The 18572-nt window shown below is 40.4% G+C and overlaps 1 protein-coding gene across 6 annotated transcripts in view; it reads left to right on the top strand.

Moving 5' to 3' along the window:
* ical1 (islet cell autoantigen 1-like) overlaps nucleotides 1–18572 on the top strand; it is a 35481-nt gene that overhangs the window by 2185 nt on the left and 14724 nt on the right. For all 6 annotated transcript variants that reach the window (XM_034176988.1, XM_034176973.1, XM_034176981.1 and 3 more), the window contains exons 2-8: nucleotides 3683–3715; nucleotides 4114–4288; nucleotides 11293–11365; nucleotides 11471–11594; nucleotides 14404–14602; nucleotides 14735–14860; nucleotides 17494–17592. In XM_034176988.1, coding sequence (XP_034032879.1) covers nucleotides 3705–3715; nucleotides 4114–4288; nucleotides 11293–11365; nucleotides 11471–11594; nucleotides 14404–14602; nucleotides 14735–14860; nucleotides 17494–17592 — 807 coding nt within the window. In that variant the 5' untranslated portion in view covers nucleotides 3683–3704. The remainder of the gene's footprint in view (nucleotides 1–3682; nucleotides 3716–4113; nucleotides 4289–11292; nucleotides 11366–11470; nucleotides 11595–14403; nucleotides 14603–14734; nucleotides 14861–17493; nucleotides 17593–18572) is intronic.

Below are 18572 nucleotides of genomic sequence, written 5' to 3'. Positions count from 1 at the left end.
CTGATCTGAGTGGTCGCCTGGGAACAATGATGGTTGTGTAGTCTGACAGCAGCAGGAAGGAAGAACCTGCAGTGTCGCTCCTTCACACGCTTTGGGTGGAGCAGCCTGTTGCTAAAGTAGCTTTTCAGTGCAGTCAGTGTCATGTGTCATGCATGGGGTGGAGGTGTTCTCTGGCAGGGATGACAGCTTAGCCATCATCCTCCTTTCTCCCACCTCCTGCACTGAGTCTGGGAACTTCCCAGGACAGAGCTGACCTTCCTAATCACGTTGTCAAGTCTCCTCCTCAGCAGTTGTGATACTGCTGCTCCAGCAGACCACTCTATAGAAAATGGCTGATGCCAGTACAGAGTCAAAGAAGGTCCTCAGGAGCGCCCCCTGCACTCTAAAGGACCTGAGTCGCTTCAGCAGGTACAGTAAACGGGTATAGAAAATTAATTATTTGTGACAAATGAGGGTTATATTAAAATATCCATTAACATGTACACAAAACAGTCTATAGCATGTGATGAAATGGTTGGAATCTGGTTAAGAATTCTAGCAATAATAATTAAAGCTGAATTCTGTAATAGATAAAGAGAATAGATTAAAGCATATATATATATATATATATATATATATAATAAAGGCAACGTATGTATGTATGCGGCACAATTTGTGTTCTGGTGAACTTCCACAGCGATGAAGTGATCAACACCAAACTTGGTATGGTGACTGGGGGCACTGAGGCGGATGTCTTTGGGGCCTTTGTGTTGAAAGGGCACGTGTGCGAACACACGTACACACACACACACACTAGATTAAAGCATTACACACACATTAAAGTAATAAAAGGTAAAGGTAATTAAATTTTTAAATTATTGGAATGTGGTTAAGAATTCTAGTAATAATAATTAAAGCTGAATTGTGTAATAGATAAATAGATAAAGAGAATGGATTAAAGCATTAAATTCTAAAGAGAATAACTTTAATTTAAGCCAAGAGTGTACTACAACGAACAGACTGCCCATCAACAGGTGGACTCACCTCCTCAAGCAACACACAGCATTCTTTCAACTCTGTAATGATGACTTTGCGAAGACCTTGATGTTCCTGATGACCTGTGATGTTCCTGGATACTACAATTGGGATGAAAAGCAATTCAAACGTCGTAGAGCAGGAAAGGCTGCTGATGATTACCCTGGCATCTTTTCAAGTGATGCACTGGGCCGTTTATACACTGTACACCCTACAAACTTTGAATGCTTCTGCTTCACACTGTATGAGGACCAACCTCTTTTGATGCTCTCATGCAAGTAAACGGCCACAGTAATTAAGCAATCTACACCAAACTTGGCATGGTGACTGGGAGCACCAAGGGGGAGGGCCCTTAAAGTAGACCTGCATTGAAATAAATGTGGTCAGATTTCAGAAAGAAATAGCTGATATGTATTTATAAGACCCTTGTGAATACAGTAAAGTAAATCTGTAAGCCCAAATTTGTAATTCAGCGGAGAAATCTTCGTTTAAAAATGACAAATTTGCAGCTAAAATTTAGCCCTCTGTGAAAACAGTTTGTACAGCCGTATCATTTCCATGACGTCAGGGACAAAACGACGCGCTCCCGCCTTCAGTCCGATCCCGCATTGAAATTGATTTTATCTGTTAGTAATGTTACTTATACACGTCCTGGTTTCAACATCGAAAAGTAAGCTGCAATGAATGTAAGATACTTTTCTGTGTGCTCAGATCAGCAACGACATCGACAGTGGGTGCCGTTCTTCCTCTCCCGCTCTCTGCCTCTGCTACGCTCGCTGTTTTAATGCGAAGTGGCCGGTACACCTGTTGCTGCAAGGACAGACTTCTTGCGGCAAAATCCACAGCACCGCACATCTCGGCAATTGGAGCCCCAGAGCTCCATGGACGCTGAGAGAGGTTTATATATTTTTAAAGACTGGGATTCTTTGGGGGTCTCGCCTCCATATCCCGTGATGGTACCGGAGGCGAAATACAGTAGATTTTCATTGCGACACCACTCAATCAAACGGGCATATGAAAAAGTCCCCCAAAATAATTTTCAAGCACAAATAAAAGAAATGTGTACTCGCCAAACGTGCCGCAAGACAATATGAAGTTTTAAAAAAAGTAGATCCTTCCGTATAAGACAAGAAAAAGGTGCAGATGCAAACTGACGTAAATCCGCAAATTACAATTGGTGCAATGCATGCTGGGAGAGGGTCTTGTCCGTGACGTCTCGGCAGCGTCCATGATGAGAGGGACAATTTGCGGAGGGCTAAATGTTAGCTGTAAATTTGTCATTTTCAAATGAAGATTTCTCTGTTGAATGACAGATCTGGGCTTGCAGATTTACTTTACTACATTCAGAAGGATCTCATGTGTAAATGTAAGTCATTTTTTGTTCAAAAAATCTGACTGCATTTTTTTCAATGTAGGTCTCCTTTAAGTTGGGCCCTTAAGTTCACTGGGCCCTTAAGTTGAAAGCGCATGTGCACAAACACACACACACGGTTAGCCTTATATAGGCTTTGAAGGATTACAAAACTACTTCACCACGGATACATATTAGGCCATGGAAGATTCCATTACATTTTGGAGGTGATCCAGATCTGAATCTGAATTCTGGATCAAAATTCACTTTATGATTACTTCAAAACTACTTCACAGATTTGAATGAATGAATTAAATTAATTTATTTGGCACACAAACTCAACAATAACAAAAAATGGATAAATGAGACAATTCAGCAGATAGATATTAGGGCATTGAAGACTCCACTGAATTTTGGAGGTGATCTGGATCCGTATTGGCGGACCTGGTTAACTGACGTTAGTAATTACATAAAACTGTGTTTGTGGTCTGAGATTTGATCAGCCTCAAAGCTTAAATGGTCACATCACAGACAGTTTACATTTTAATAAATGTGAATGCGAGTCATCCAGAAAAATTCCATCTGACAAAAATAAATGAGTAAATAAATAAAAATCTGATTCACCTCAGATTATTTAAGCACTGTGGGAATGTCAATATGCCTAAAATAATGTCTTCAGGTCTCATGTTTTATTAAACCAACAATCTGAAACTCAAAGTTGTGTGCTTATAATAATGTAAAAAGTGAAAAAAGCAGCAAATCTGACATTCAGGAAATAAAACCAACATTTTTTTAAACTTGATAAATGGAAAAATTCCTACTGGGCAACTGGTTTATCTGATTTGGCTCCATTGCCAAAAGCGAGTGAATAGAGATGGGAATTGAGAATTGGTTCCACTTGAGGATTGGTTTCAAGTTTTTTAATACATCTGAATTAGAAGTGTGAAATGTTATCACTTCCTTTCATCAATGCCACCAGGTTTTTCCTGACAGTTGCAAATTGCATGCTCGTGTCGGAATTTCAGATGTTGTTATTCTGATGTTAAGCTGTGTGTCCAGCAACCAGAAAAACTGCTGTGTTTATGCTGGAAACCTCTGTAGACATTAATTTTCCTGACAGAAAATTGATCAGGAATTGAGGAGGGCATCAAAAAAGAATCTGATCAATAGGCAGAATTGATAATGGGGTTGATCACTGAAATGTTGCCCATTTCCTTCCCTGCCAGTGATCAGTAATTAACATCGGTTTACACTTTAATAGAATTATCTTGGGGCCCACACATTTTTTTCATTCTTCTATGTTTTGTGTTTTTTCAGAGCAGACGAAGGCTGATATCTCATGATGGATGGGTATGTGTGAATTTAATTATCACTAATTAAGAGATGAACTTTTTTTATAGACAGAGATGATCCTTGCAGTTAGCAGGGCAACAATAGGATGGAGTCAGTGAGTGATTCTGCAAAATGTCTACAACTCTGTATAAACTGCTATATATTCAGTTCTGAAGTTTTGTGTTCTCGTGGAGAGGTGGGGACCAGTGAACCTCCTATTTTGGGCCATGCAGGTTTCTTTTAACATGGGAAATGACCATCACATAAAAGAAAGATAGGCCTTTTGAGTTGCATAGAAGCCTTACTGCTAATTGCAGGGTCCTGGTGGTCACCAAGGCCAAAGATGGAATTTGTTTTACTGCATTTGAGAGCATAGGTGGTTTATGTCACAGGTTGGACCATTATCCTTGACACAGGTTTGCAGGAGACTTGCTGAGCAGTGGCCGGGCTCTACTTGGCGAGGACAGCTCGGTGATGGCTCGAATGCAGAAGAAGTACTGGAAGACAAAGCAGGTTCTGATCAAAGCCACAGGGAAGAAAGAGGACGAGTATGTAGTAGCCTCAGACGCCGACCTGGACGCCAAACTCGAGGTAGTGGAGGGGACATGGACTCCTTTAAAGCTTAAGTCTTTTCATTTCATGTTAAATTACACAGTACTGTGCAAAAGTCTTAGGCATGGGGAGAAACTAAGACACTGGAGAAATAATATAAAGATTCTAAATATCAAATCATTTATGATTTGATGTTTAGAAGCTTTGCATTATTTCTCAGCAGGTAAAGGATGGATTCTCTTGTCTGGGTAGGGAATGAGGTCTTGCTCCAAGTGAAGGAGTTCAAGTACCTTGGGGTCTTGTTCACGAATGAGGGAACAAAGGAGCATGAGATCGTCTGGAGAATTGGAGAATTGGTGCAGCAGGGGTGGTGTTGCATTTTCTCTACCCAGTGACGTGCGGTGAGGTTGATGGCTGGTGAGGCACTGATTCCATCACAATCAGATTTACAAACATATGAACTCCACAGAGTAGCTTATTCACAGTTTGATTGACAGCAGTTAATGGGTTATGTTTAAAATCTCATATCAGCATTCTTTACACATACAAACTGTAGCACACAAAAAAGCACATTTAATTAAAAAAAATGTTATTATGGACTTACCTTTACTTATAAATGAAGTCCATGTGCTGCTCCTTCTGAACAAAAGCATTGATGACTTCTTTTTACAAATCTACCTTATCTTCCTTCAGTTTTAAAAGTCTCTCTGTCTCAGTGGAGATCACTGTTAGGGAAGAAAGCTCCAACTATGTTTGGAGCCTTTTCTGGCTTTGAATGTGAGTGGCCGGCCGCTTGTGTTTGATGAGACTTCTTTGTAAATTCTTTAGGCCACAGTATCCCATCTGAGTCCAGACAAGTTGAGAAAAGGAGGCAGAAAAGGCAGTTTCTTGCTGGACATCCACACAGCAAGACTTTACGTGTGTCCCGCTCCATTTGAAAAGAGCAGGTCTTCCGTCACGTAGTCTGAAGCAAACCTTTTAGCTCTGTTGTTGGTCTTCCTTTAATTATTACCTCCTGCGTCGATTGAAAGTCAAGTTTAGACAATTGTTTGTTTGGAAATGTAATCCTCCATTTTGAAACTAAAGTCCAGGCGAGAGGAAAAAAAAAAAAATGAACAGCTGCTCTCGTAGCTTGCCGTCACTTATTCTGCAGCTGAGGAGTGCAGATGCAAGAACAATCTCTGGGATCATTAGTGCCCCCTACCATGAGGCAGGAGAACTGCATGCCTCACCTAGTGCCTTTTTGCAGCTGTTTTATGATCGCTCAGCACACAAAACATGTTACACACATACAGCTGTTGACAAGAAAAACACTACATTATGTACATCAGCTAAACTATGGACTCAAGCGTTCATATAACCAAAGTGTTTGACAATTTAAATTGCGACATACAGAGACAGTGAGACAGAGTCTCACTGCACAGCATTCCAGCAGTCAGCCCAGTGATTGGCAATCTAAGGTGAGGCACAGCTGGCTGCTGCCTCACCGCACGTCTCTTCTCAGTATTTGAACAGCAAATGTGAAAATTCAGTTTTGAATAAAAATAATCTAAGACTGGTGAATTTAAAAGAAAAATAACTTTATAGTACGAATCACTGGATGAATATAACCATTTAATTTATTTTTCATTTTACATTTTTTTTTCTTTCCATGATGACAGGTCAGGCACAGCCTCACCTGCCTCCCCTGACCACACGACACTTTTCTCTACCGTACTGTTGTGCCAAAATGGAGCTAAGCCAAAAGGCGAAGCTCTCAATCAACTGGTTCCTACTCTCACCTATGATCATGAGGGTTGGGTCATGACCGAAAGAACTAGATTGCGGGTACAAGCAGTCGAAATGTGTTTCCTCAGAAGGGTGGCTGGTGTCTGCCTTAGAGGTAGGGTGAGAAGCTTGGCCATCTGTGAGGAGCCTGGAGTACACCCACTGCTCCTTTGCTTTGAAAGGAGGCAGCTGAGGTCGTGGTAAGGATGCCCCCTGAGTGCCCCCCTAGGGAACTGTTCCGGGCATGTCCAGCTGGAAGGAGACCCTGGGAAAGACCCAGGGCTAGGTGGAGGGATTATATCTCCACACTGGTCTGGGAACGCCTCGGTCTCCCCTAGTCAGGAGGTGGTTAATGTGGCCTGGGAAAGGAAAATTTGGGCTTCCCTGCTGGAGCTGTTGCCCCCGCAACCCGATCCTGGATAAGCGAATATGAGTGAGTGAGTGAAATCATTTCTGGTTGTGTTAAGCATTAAAAAATAAACAATTATTTTGTTTGACTACCCTTTACTTTTTGATAGTGAATACTTTTTTTTTACATGAACATTATGCTGATTCATTCTTTCATTAGTCTGATTGAGCTACAAACCTACAAGCGTTTCAGAGTTTTATTACCTGGAAAGGTCTGGTCCTTTAATATAATGTTTTAATGAGTCTGGTCCTCGTCACTCGGGAGGAGCTCGGAGTCGAGCCGCTGCTCCTCCACGTCGAAAGGAGCCAGTTGAGGTGGCTCGGGCATCTTTTCCGGATGCCCCCCTGGGTGCCGCGCTGTTTTCATCTTTTTAATATAAATGTTGGGAAATTTCATCCTTGGTCTTTTTCTGAGGAATCAAGTGATAAGAAACAAAAACCTATAGTAGCAAATCAGTAATAATCACCAATTGTCCAAAGGTGCTTCATTACACGTCACATATATTCTAAAAACAAAACTTACAAACAAAAAATAATTTAGGGACGAGCAGTTGTAGCTTTGTGGAAAACTGACAGTTTATTTTGATTCAGAATGGAAGAAAACTGCTATGATCTCCAAATTTTTGGGAAAATCCAAAGATGATTATTTAGGAGAGGAAAGCATCCCATCTCCCCAGCTAATCAGTGGTGTTGTGTGAGCACTTTTACAGTAAACCTGTTTTATGAGATTCACAGGTTTTGATGCTTATGCAGATTTTAGGTGTGAAATTATGAGTGGATATATTCTGATGTCATTGCTTCAATATGATCGATTGACACAGACACTCGTAATTATGTAAAGTATTATATTGGTGTAGAAAGAGTTTATAATTACATTAAAAAGTTCTCAGTGCAAGAGTCAAGTGCTCAAATGTCCCTGCATCAGTTGCACAGATTATCTCATTGCATTGTTGTATTAGAAATTGCACTGACATGGCACAGTATGTTCCTCTGCTTCTTAGTCTTGGCTCTTTTCCCATCAATGCGACAAAAGAGAACAGACAGTTTGGCTTGGCGAACCCTCAGTGATGTTTAGTCATGACAGATTGGGTACGTGGTCATGTTTCAGAGAGCTGCTCAGAACAAACTGTGAGTCCTTTGTTCATTCTGGAACCAAATCAGGTCTCTTTGGTCCTTTTTTCTTCATCCTTGATGACAAAGCGGGAATAAAGCTAGGAAAGTGGGAGGTAGGAGACACAGCAGCTTTTGAACAGACCAGCAGACGTCATTTCTCTCAGTCGGCTCACAGTTTCATCATGATTATTAACCTTCTCTGCAGCAATAAAACCACAGTGGCTGCTGCCTCACGACAGCCTCTGAGTTAACCTGATCTTATCAGGTTTTTAATCACATTGCCTGAGTGCATTTTGAACTGACTTACAGCTTGTCTTCCTGCGTGACCTGTGAGCTACTTGAAACATTAGATTTTGTTTCTGCATTATACAAATTTGAAACCAAACAGTTGTTTGTGAGCTATTTTTAATCTGTTTTGGATCCACACTCCCGGTGGATCCATGAATGAGGCATTGTGTGTATTTTATCATTTTGTGTATCTTATGTCCAGTTCTTGCATTGATGCTTTAGTCTTGATGAATAAAATGATCAGTTGTGTTTCTGTAATCGGACGGAAGGATATCTATAACTTTTTGTAGCTGACAAAAACAGTTGTGAATGCTTCTCTGCTTCTGACCCCTCCGTGGCATATTTCTGTGACTCGTGTACAGCACTTGGTGTTAGATAAATGTGATCTTGATGGATCAGTAAGTGTTGCACATCCCAGTAATTACCTCCGCCAAGCAGGTTATGTTTTCGGTCGCGTTTGTTTGTTTGTCTGTCTGTCAGCAGGATAATTCAAAAAGTTTTGAAGAATTTTGATGAAATTTTGTGGAGTGGTTGGAAATGACAAGAGGAACAAGTGATTAAATTTTAGTGGTGATCCGGATCACGATCCGGATCTCGATGCTAACGCGTTAGCATGTCTATGGCATTTTCAATGTTAAAAGTTAGCATTAAGCAATTGCAGCTGTCATCACGTTCGGGTGCATTTGTTTTCAAATTGTAATATTTCTTAAATTTATTTTTGTTGGAATTTTGTGGAGTGGTTGGAAATGACAAGAGGAACAAGTGATTAAATTATAGTGGTGATCCCGATGCTAACGCGTTAGCATGTCTATGGCATTTTCAATGTTAAAAGTTAGCATTAAGCAGTTGCAGCTGTCATCACGTTCGGGTGCATTTGTTTTCAAATTATAATATTTCTTAAATTTATTTTTGTTTATATATTAATAATCTAATGATTATTATATACAATTTTAGAGAAAGAGACAAAAATAAATACATCACTGTGCCAAGGAGGGAATCTCTTTAGGGTCAGTGACCTTATGGCCTTGTTTAGAGAAGTGTTTCATAAATGTTAAAAAATTCATATATTTGGAGTTTAGTTGAATAATAAATTGAATTTTGTCTCTTTTTTGTTTTTGTCTATAAGCACATGCAATATCAATATCAGTGCTCAGATGACAGTAGCTTCTGGGAAAGGTGCAAGTTGCAATAAACTGTGATGCCGAGCGCTAAGGATACATGCTATCCAGTCACAGCAGATGAAACTTTTTAACTACTGAGCAAACATCAATGTTAGACTTTTTAGGTTCAGTGATTCCACGGCGTGTAGATGTTATGGCATCAGTGACCCCCATGGCCTTGGCGGAGGTTTGCACTCTCTGAGTGCTTCTAGTTCCCTTTATTTTTAAACAAAGTAGCCTCAAACAAACAAGAACAGCAGTGTGCTGGGGCAGAGGACTGTTTGGCCAAGTGTAGCGTGTTTGGACACTGTGACAGACAAAGGAGGCAGTGGCAGTTTATTCTGTAGTTAATCAGTAACTAACAATCCTTCATGTGCTGTTTCAAGTCTGCTTGTTTGCAGGTAGAAGGCACAAGATGCCGTCTTTTCTTCACATGTCAGAACAAACAGGTTTTCATTCATTGACAGTTTACCAGCATTGTAGTGGAGGTTGTCCCAGAAACGTCAAAAGAAGAAATGGAGAAATAATTTACCTGCCACTTTTTATGCCCCTGCTCAATGAAGTTGGGGATAGGCTCGTTTGAGGGTGGGCGCTAAAGGGGCAAAATGAAAGCATAATTGTACTTCCGGGCACAACCCTTGTCTGTCCCATAAGAAACATTAGATTAGATAGAACTTTATTGATCCCTTGGGAAGACTCCCTCAGGGAAATTCAGGTTCCAGCAGCATTGTATAGCAGCACACAGGGTAAGAAGCACTTTCAAAAGTGAAAGTAAAAAAATCAGGAAGTGCAAGGGATTATTAAGGATAAAGTGACGGCAGCTATGAAGAGGAGGCATAGAAATGTCTAGGAGAGATGGCAGTGGAGTTTCTAAACAGATTGTTTAATAAAATCTTGGAAAGTGAGAGGATGCCTGAGGAATAGAGATTAAGTGTGCTGGTTCCTATTTTTAAGAACAAGGGTGATGTGTAGAGCTGCAGTAACTACAGAGGCATAAAGTTAATCAGCAACAGCATGAAGTTATGGGAAAGAGTAGTAGGACCTAGGCTTAGATAACAGGTCTGTGAGCAGCAATATGGTTTCATGCTGAGAAAGAGCACTACAGATGCAATGTTTGCTCTGAGAATACTGTTGGAGAAGTATAGAGAAGGCCAGAAGGAGTTACATTGTGTGTTTGTGGATTTAGAGAAAGCTTATAACAGGGTGCCAAGAGAAGAGCTGTGGAATTGTATGAGGAGGCCTGGAGTGGCATAGAAGTATGTGAGGGTAGTGCAGGATATGTACAAGGATAGTGTGACCACGGTGAGATGCGCAGTAGGAATGACAGACTCATTCAAGGTGGAGGTGGGATTGCACCAAGGATCAGCTCTGAGTCCTTTCTTTTTCGCAATGGTGATGGACAGGTTGACTGATGAGATCACACAGGAGTCTCCATGGACTATGATGTTTGCAGAGGATGTTGTGATCTTTAGTGAGAGTAGAGAGCAGGTTGAGTCTAACCTAGAAAGGTGCAGATATGCTTTGGAGAGTAGGGGAATGAACGTCAGTAGGAGCAAGACCAAATACATGTGTTTGAATGAGGTGGAGCCCAGTGGAATAGTGCGGTTACAAGGCGTAGAAGTGGTGAAAGTAGACTAGTTTAAATACTTGGGAGTGTGGTAGAGAGGTGAAGAAGAGAGTGCAGGTAGGGTGGAGTGGGCAGAGAAAGGTGGCAGGAGTGATTTGTGACCGAAGAATATCTGCAAGAGTGAAGGGGAAAGTTTACAAGACGGTAGTGAGACCAACTATGTTGTAGGGCTTAGAGACGGTGGCACTAACAAAAAGACAGGAGGCAGAGCTGAAGATGTTGCAATTCTCTTTGGGAGTGACGAGAATGGACATGATTAGGAATGAACATATCAGAGGGACAGCTCAGGTGGGACAGTTTGGAGACCAAGTCAGAGAGGTAAGATTGAGATGGTTGAGGGACCCAGGGTACATGGGGAGAATGATGCTGAAGATGGAGCCACCAGGGCAGAAGGAGAAGACGGAGGCCAAAGATAAGGTTTATGGATGTGATTAGGGAGGACATGCAGGTGGATGGTGTGACAGAGAAAGAGGACAGGGTGAGATGGAAACGATTGATCTGCTGTGGTGACTCCTAACAGGAGCAGCTGAAAGAAGAAGAAGAGTAATAAAAGGTGCTGTGATGCCAACATCTTTGTCACTGAGTAAATTCTTGAAGATCAAGACAATAAGTAATATCAAATTTAATCAACAGTCACCTGAGAAACTTTATTTTCACATGTGGTTTGTTTGTTTCTGCAGTTCTTCCGTTCTGTTCAGACCACCTGCACAGAGCTTCTGAAGGTGATCGAGAAGTACCAGCAAAGGATTACACGTAAGACATATCACTGTGACACAACTTCAAAAATGTTTGCAGAATTTGAGGCAGGTTCCACTGTGGACAGAATGCAGATTATAACCTCAGAGGTTTTACTGTCAGGTTTGTCCCAGGAGGAGAACGAGCTTGGCTTGTTCCTGCGCTTTCAGGCTGAACGTGATCACAGCAAAGCTGGCAATATGATGGATGCTACCAGTAAGGCCCTGTGCAATTCCGCGAAACAGAGGTCAGCAATGGCAATGAACAAAACCAGTATTCATGTGTAGGGATGGGTACCTTTCACATTTGAACCAATACGGTATCGATGCCCAGTACCTGGGAACCGATAGTGGTACCAATTTTCTGTACTTTTATGCATTGTGTTTGAAGTAAAATCTCCAAAAAATTATAGTTTAACAGATTTTTTCTGAAAGTATAAAGACAAATACAGTGAGGAAAATAAGTATTTAAACACCCTGCGATTTTGCAAGTTCTCCCACTTAGAAATCATGGAGGCGTCTGAAATTTTCATCTTAGGTGCATGTTCACTGTGAGAGACATAATCTAAAAAAAAAAAAAATCCGTGAATCACAATGTATGATTTTTTAAAATAATTTATTTGTATGTTACTGCTGCAAATAAGTATTTGAACACCTGTGAAAATCAGTGTTAATATTTGGTACAGTAGCCTTTGTTTGCAGTTACAGAGGTCAAATGTTTTCTGTAGTTCTTGACCAAGTTTTCACACACTGCAGCAGGGATTTTGGTCCACTCCTCCATACACATCTTCTCTAGATCAGCCAGATTTGGAGTTTCAGCTCCCTCCAAAGATTTTTTATTGAGTTCAGGTCTGGAGACTGGTCAGGCCACTCCAGGACCTTGAAATGCTTCTTACGGAGCCCCTCCTTAGTTGCCCTGGCTGTGTGTTTGGGGTCATTGCCATGCTGGAAGACCCAGCCATGACCCATCTTTAATGCTTTTACTTAGGGAAGGAGGTTGTTTGCCAAAATCTCGCAATACACGACCCCATCCATCCTCCCTTCAATACGGTGCAGTCGTCCTGTCCCCTTTGCAGAAGAGCACCCCCAGAGTATGATGTTTCCACCCTCATGCTTCACGGTTGGGATGGTTTTCTTGGGGTTGTTCTCATCCTCTAAACATGGTAAGTGGAGTTGATTCCAAAAAGCTCTATTCTGGTCTCATCTGACCACATGACCTTCTCCCATGCCTCCTCTGGATCATCCAGATGGTCACTGGTGAACTTCAAACGGGCCTGGACATGTGCTGGCTTGAGCAGGGGGACCTTGCTGCCCTGCAGGATTTTAAACCATCTCAGCATCATGTGTTACTAATGTAATCTTTGTGACTGTGGTCCCAGCTCTCTTCAAGTCATTGACCAGGTCCTCCTGTGTAGTTCTGAGCTTTCTCAGAATCATCCTTACCCCACAAAGTGAGATCTTGCATGGAATCCCAGACCGAGGGAGACTGACAGTCATCTTGTGTTTCTTCCACTTTCTAATAAATAATTATAACAGTTGTTGTCTTCTACCAAGCTGCTTGCCTGTTGTCCTGTAGTCCATCCCAGCCTTGTGCAGGTCTACAGTTTTGTCCCTGGTGTCCTTAGACAGCTCTTTGGTCTTGGCTATGGTGGTCAGGTTTGAGTGTGATTGATTGAGTGTGTGAACAGGTGTCTTTTATACAGGTAACAAGTTCAAACAGGTGCAGTTAATACAGGTAAAGAGTGCAGAATAAGAGGGCTTCTTAAAAAAATTAACAGGTCTGTGAGAGCCAGAATTCTTGCTGGTTGGTAGGTGTTCAAATACTTATTTACAGCAGTAACATACAAATAAATAATAAAAAAAAAATCATACATTGTGACTTCCGGATTTTTTATTTTTTATTTTTAGATTATGTCTCTCACAGTGGACATGCACCTAAGATGAAAATTTCAAACCCATCCATGATTTCTAAGTGGGAGAACTTGCAAAATCGCGGGGTGTTCAAATACTTATTTTCCTCACTGTATGTCAAAACAACATGAAATTGTTTGTCTTGTCACAAGGCGATTGTTTCACAAATTTCTTGAACATAGAAGCTCTTAACTACACCTAAGCAGTGTTTTTCTTTCAAATGCACAAATTAAAACCAAAAGGGGATAGACTAAATATAAATAAGTGTACTTTTTTTTATATAAATTAAAGTGCAACAAATTAAAAAATAAAAGTCAGGGAAACTTTTGCAATGAACTACATTTACTGTTGTGTTTCGTCGTTCCTTGTGCAGTTTTTTTTTTTCAAGAACAGAAGCATATCAACTTTTTCGGGCAAGAGCCAAGCCCGCTCCATACATGCTAACATCATCTAAACACTATGCTTCAGTGTTTCTTACCTGCAGCACACAATGATGATGAAGCGGTTGTAAGCGTATCTTCCCCAGCGATGCTGGCTGCAGACGAGTTGCTAGCAGTGCCGAAATTCAGGAGTTGATCTGACTCGCAGGCAGTGAAAAATTGTGCTCTCTTCAGCGTTGAGAAATATCTTGTGCTTAACCACGTGCTTCCTCAGATTAGATGTATTTCCGCCACTGGCCTTGCATTTTGCGTCACAAATATTGCAGCGAGCGTAATCTGCATCGCATTTAGAAAAGTGGAGCCATACTTTTGAACGCTTTCTGTCAGCTATGCTGATTTGTTTATGAATCAGTGACTGCCGCTTCTGACGTCATTACGCTGACTGTGCTGCGTTCATGTTCATCATGTAAAATTGGCTGCTCTCTCACTCTCTCAAGCATAATGGTGTGTTTAAGTACTGAAACATGGTATCGTTTGATTTTATGTGAACAGATACCCGGTAGTACCGATGGAATTCAGTTGGTGCCATAAAAACTACCAAATTGATACCCATCCTTATTCATGTGTTACATATCATGTGTTCAGGCAGTCTGATTTTTCCACTGAATTTCTGAACTGTTTCTTGTTGCCCTGAGATGTCTAAATGTTTCTTAACTTTGAAAAAGTGGTGCACACACACACACACACAGCTTTGCTGTCTCCGCAGAATGGCACTTCGCCCACCGCTGTATCGTTTGCACCAGGAAGTAGAGACATTCCGACGTCGTGCGATTGCAGATACTCTCCTGACAGTTGGCCATATGGAGAAAGCTCGCACTGAATATCGAGGAGCCTTGCTCTGGATGAAAAACATCTCCCAAGAACTGGATCCAGACACTTACAAACAGCTGGAGAAGTTCCGCAAGGTGGAACAATACAATAGCATAATAACTGCATCATGACCTCCTTTGTCAGACGAGCTGCCTAACATTGAGATTAGGAGGTACATCTATGTGTGTGTGTTCTGTATCTTCTTATTTTCGTCTTTGGGTCATCAGGTCCAGTCTCAGGTCAGAGGGACAAAGAGCCAGTTTGAGAAGCTTAAGAACGATGTTTGTCAGAAGGTGGACATGCTTGGAGCGAGTCGCTGCAACATGCTTTCCCACTCCCTCTGCACATATCAAGTATGTGTCTCTGATATCCCACTCTAAACGTACACCATAAGATGTTTTTGAATTCATCTCATCTGTAGTGGTTACAGTTTTTACTTACTTGGTCGTGAACAATTAAGTGCTAATCCAGTGAAGTATTTCTGAGTACACACAGGACATGAAGAATAACCAGTAAATGCTCCAAGGTCTGTGTAATTTAGGGTGCATGTGATCTGTAGAACACCATCAAATTTTTAACTGTGGATATGTGTCAGATATGTAAAAATAAATGTTTGACTTTTATACTTCTTGCAGACCTGGGATTGATTCCTGGTCACTTTATCTACATTGTCCCAGTCCACCCAGCTGTAAATGGGCACCAACCTTGGCTGATGATGTAGCCTTCGTGAGATTGGCATCCCACTGGGATGTGTCTGTCTGTCATAGACTTTCATGCTACGGAATCTGGAGATACGCACCGGCATTAGGGACTTACTATGACAACTATAATAACAGCATACCTCCATCCTTGGATATCAATACACTGTCTAGCTGGTCACCTCAAATCAGAAGTGATCGAATTAAGTTCATATAGAAACCCCTGAGTTGAAACTTTCAACTTGCATAAAGTTAAAACAGTTGCATAAAGTTAAAATTGTTGCTTCAGCATGTAAGCATACTTACATACTTAGTAAGTAAGTTGCTAAGTAAGCATACTTACTTAGCAACTGTTTGCTTAGCAAACAGTTGCTAAGTAAGTATGAAACTATGAAATAAGTCAGTGGGTTGTGACAAAGTCTAAAATGTAATCTGTTAGTAATGTCTAAAATGTTTTAAGTCTAAAATGTAACCTGTTAAAAATGTAATCTTTTAAATAATGGCTAAAATTATGAAATAAGTCAGTGGTATGTGACAAAGTCAAAAAATGTAATCTGTTAAATAATGTTGAATAATGATGCTTAAAATTGAAAGATTGTATTGTACAACCCCTGGCAAAAATTATGGAATCACCGGCCTCAGAGGATGTTCATTCAGTTGTTTAATTTTGTAGGAAAAAAGCAGATCACAGACATGACACAAAACTAAAGTCATTCCAAATGGCAACTTTCTGGCTTTAAGAAACACTATAAGAAATCAAGAAAAATAATTGTGGCCGTCAGTAACGGTTACTTTTTTAGACCAAGCAGAGGAAAAAAATATGGAATCACTCAATTCTGAGGAAAAAATTATGGAATCACCCTGTAAATTTTCATCCCCCAAATTAACACCTGCATCAAATCAGATCTGCTCATTGACATTGACCCTATGCCATGACATTGACCCTATGTGTCTTTTTGCAAGGAATGTTTTTGCAGTTTTTGCTCTATGGCAAGATGCATTATCATCTTGAAAAATGATTTCATCATCCCCAAACATCCTTTCAATTGTCCAAAATATTAACATAAACTTGTGCATTTATTGATGATGTAATGACAGCCATCTCCCCAGTGCCTTTACCTGACATGCAGCCCCATATCATCAATGACTGTGGAAATTTACATGTTCTCTTCAGGCAGTCATCTTTATAAATCTCATTGGAAAGGCACCAAACAAAAGTTCCAGCATCATCACCTTGCCCAATGCAGATTCGAGATTCATCACTGAATATGACTTTCATCCAGTCATCCACAGTCCACAATTGCTTTTCCTTAGCCCATTGTAACCTTGTTTTTTTCTGTTTAGGTGTTAATGATGCCTTTCGTTTAGCTTTTCTGTATGTAAATCCCATTTCCTTTAGGCGGTTTCTTACAGTTCGGTCACAGACGTTGACTCCAGTTTCCTCCCATTCGTTCCTCATTTGTTTTGTTGTACATTTTTCGATTTTTGAGACATATTGCTTTAAGTTTTCTGTCTTGACACTTTGTCTTCCTTGGTCTACCAGTATGTTTGCCTTTAACAACCTTCCCATGTTGTTTGTATTTGGTCCAGAGTTTAGACACAGCTGACTGTGAACAACCAACATCTTTTGCAACATTGCGTGATGATTTACTCTCTTTTAAGAGTTTGATAATCCTCTCCTTTGTTTCAATTGACATCTCTCGTGTTGGAGCCATGATTCATGTCAGTCCACTTGGTGCAACAGCTCTCCAAGGTGTGTTCACTCCTTTTTAGATGCAGACTAACGAGCAGATCTGATATGATGCAGGTGTTAGTTTTGGGGATGAAAATTTACAGGGTGATTCCATAATTTTTTCCTCAGAATTGAGTGATTCCATATTTTTTTCCTCTGCTTGGTCTGAAAAAGTAACCGTCACTGACTGCCACAATCTTTTTTTTCTTGATTTCTTATAGTGTTTCTTAAAGCCAGGAAGTTGCCATTTGAAATGACTTTAGTTTTGTGTCGTGTCTGTGATCTGCTTTTTTTCTACAAAATTAAACAACTGAATGAACATCCTCCGAGGCCGGTGATTCCATAATTTTTGCCAGGGGTTGTATAAAGGGGCAGAAAATATAAGACTTGTTCTTCTCTCTGCTCCTTTTCATTCAGTGTCTTGTAATGTACTCATTTCTGCTTTTAAATGAATGAAATAAATATAAAAAAAAGAGAACACAGTCTTTTAAAATGTATAAACACAAAAACAAATGGTTTAACATCTCTCTGTGTTCCTTTTTTACTTTTATAAAAGACGACTTTGCTGCAGTTCTGGGAGACGACAGCTCATGCTATGTCAGGAATCCACGAGGCCTTCCAAGGACACGTACCGTACCATTTCACAACCCTCAAGGTAATGTCAGAGGTGAAATTAATTAATCTCAAAGAATTATTATAAGGATATTATCTAGCCTGTTTACTTGATGTAAAAATAATCCACAAGTCAGAGTACATTTTGTGTTGTTTCTGTACTAATATTGTTCACTAAATTACTGAAAATGGCTGAAACATTGCTGGATGTAGAAGTAGAGGGAAAGACTGACTTTTGAGTGAAGGTTTAATCACTTAAAACCTTAACCACTGACTACGCATAATGTGCTATAATTAACATTCACAACACTTAATAATCAGTATTTGTCAATAAAATCCAATATTGTAAGCGGGATACTTTGTGCCATTTACATAGTAATGGCTTTCTCCTGGCGACTCGACCATGCAGTCCATTTTTCTTCAAGCGCCTCCTTATTGTGCATCTTGGAACAACCATATCCTGAACAATTTTCCTGGCAGTTGTTGAAATTTTTGTTGGTCTACCTGACTGTGGTTTGATTCCAACAGAATCCCTCATTTTCCACTTCTTAAGTAGAGTTTGAACACTGCTGATTGGCATTCTCAGTCCCTTGGATATCTTTTTATATCCCTTTCCTGTTTTATTCAGTTCAGTTACCTTTTCTTTGACAATGCTTTTGCATTGCCTATAACTCAGAAATGTCAGTGCAGCACTGGATGAAAGATGCAGGGGTCTGTCAGGAGCCCAGAAACTCACTGACCTTTTATACACACACACACACACACACACACACAGTAATTCTTACAAGAAAACAGGTCACAGGTGAGGATGGTCACGTTTTGTTATCAAGCATATCAGGCCAAAATGACCAGGGTATGTGAACATTTTATCAGGGTCATTTGGGTAGTTTCTGTTGCCATTATGATTTAGAAAGAGTAAACACAGTTGTTTGACAATAAAGGGCTTCACCTAACCACTAACAATGAGTGAGACAAAAAAGTTTTTGTGTTATCATTTATATTCTCTGAAAAATGGCCAAAAAA

The sequence above is a fragment of the Thalassophryne amazonica genome, chromosome 1, assembly GCF_902500255.1.
Source record: "Thalassophryne amazonica chromosome 1, fThaAma1.1, whole genome shotgun sequence".
Lineage (NCBI taxonomy): Eukaryota > Metazoa > Chordata > Actinopteri > Batrachoidiformes > Batrachoididae > Thalassophryne > Thalassophryne amazonica.
The sequence above is the reverse complement of the archived record's forward strand: the minus strand, read 5'-3'. Positions and strand labels throughout refer to the sequence as shown.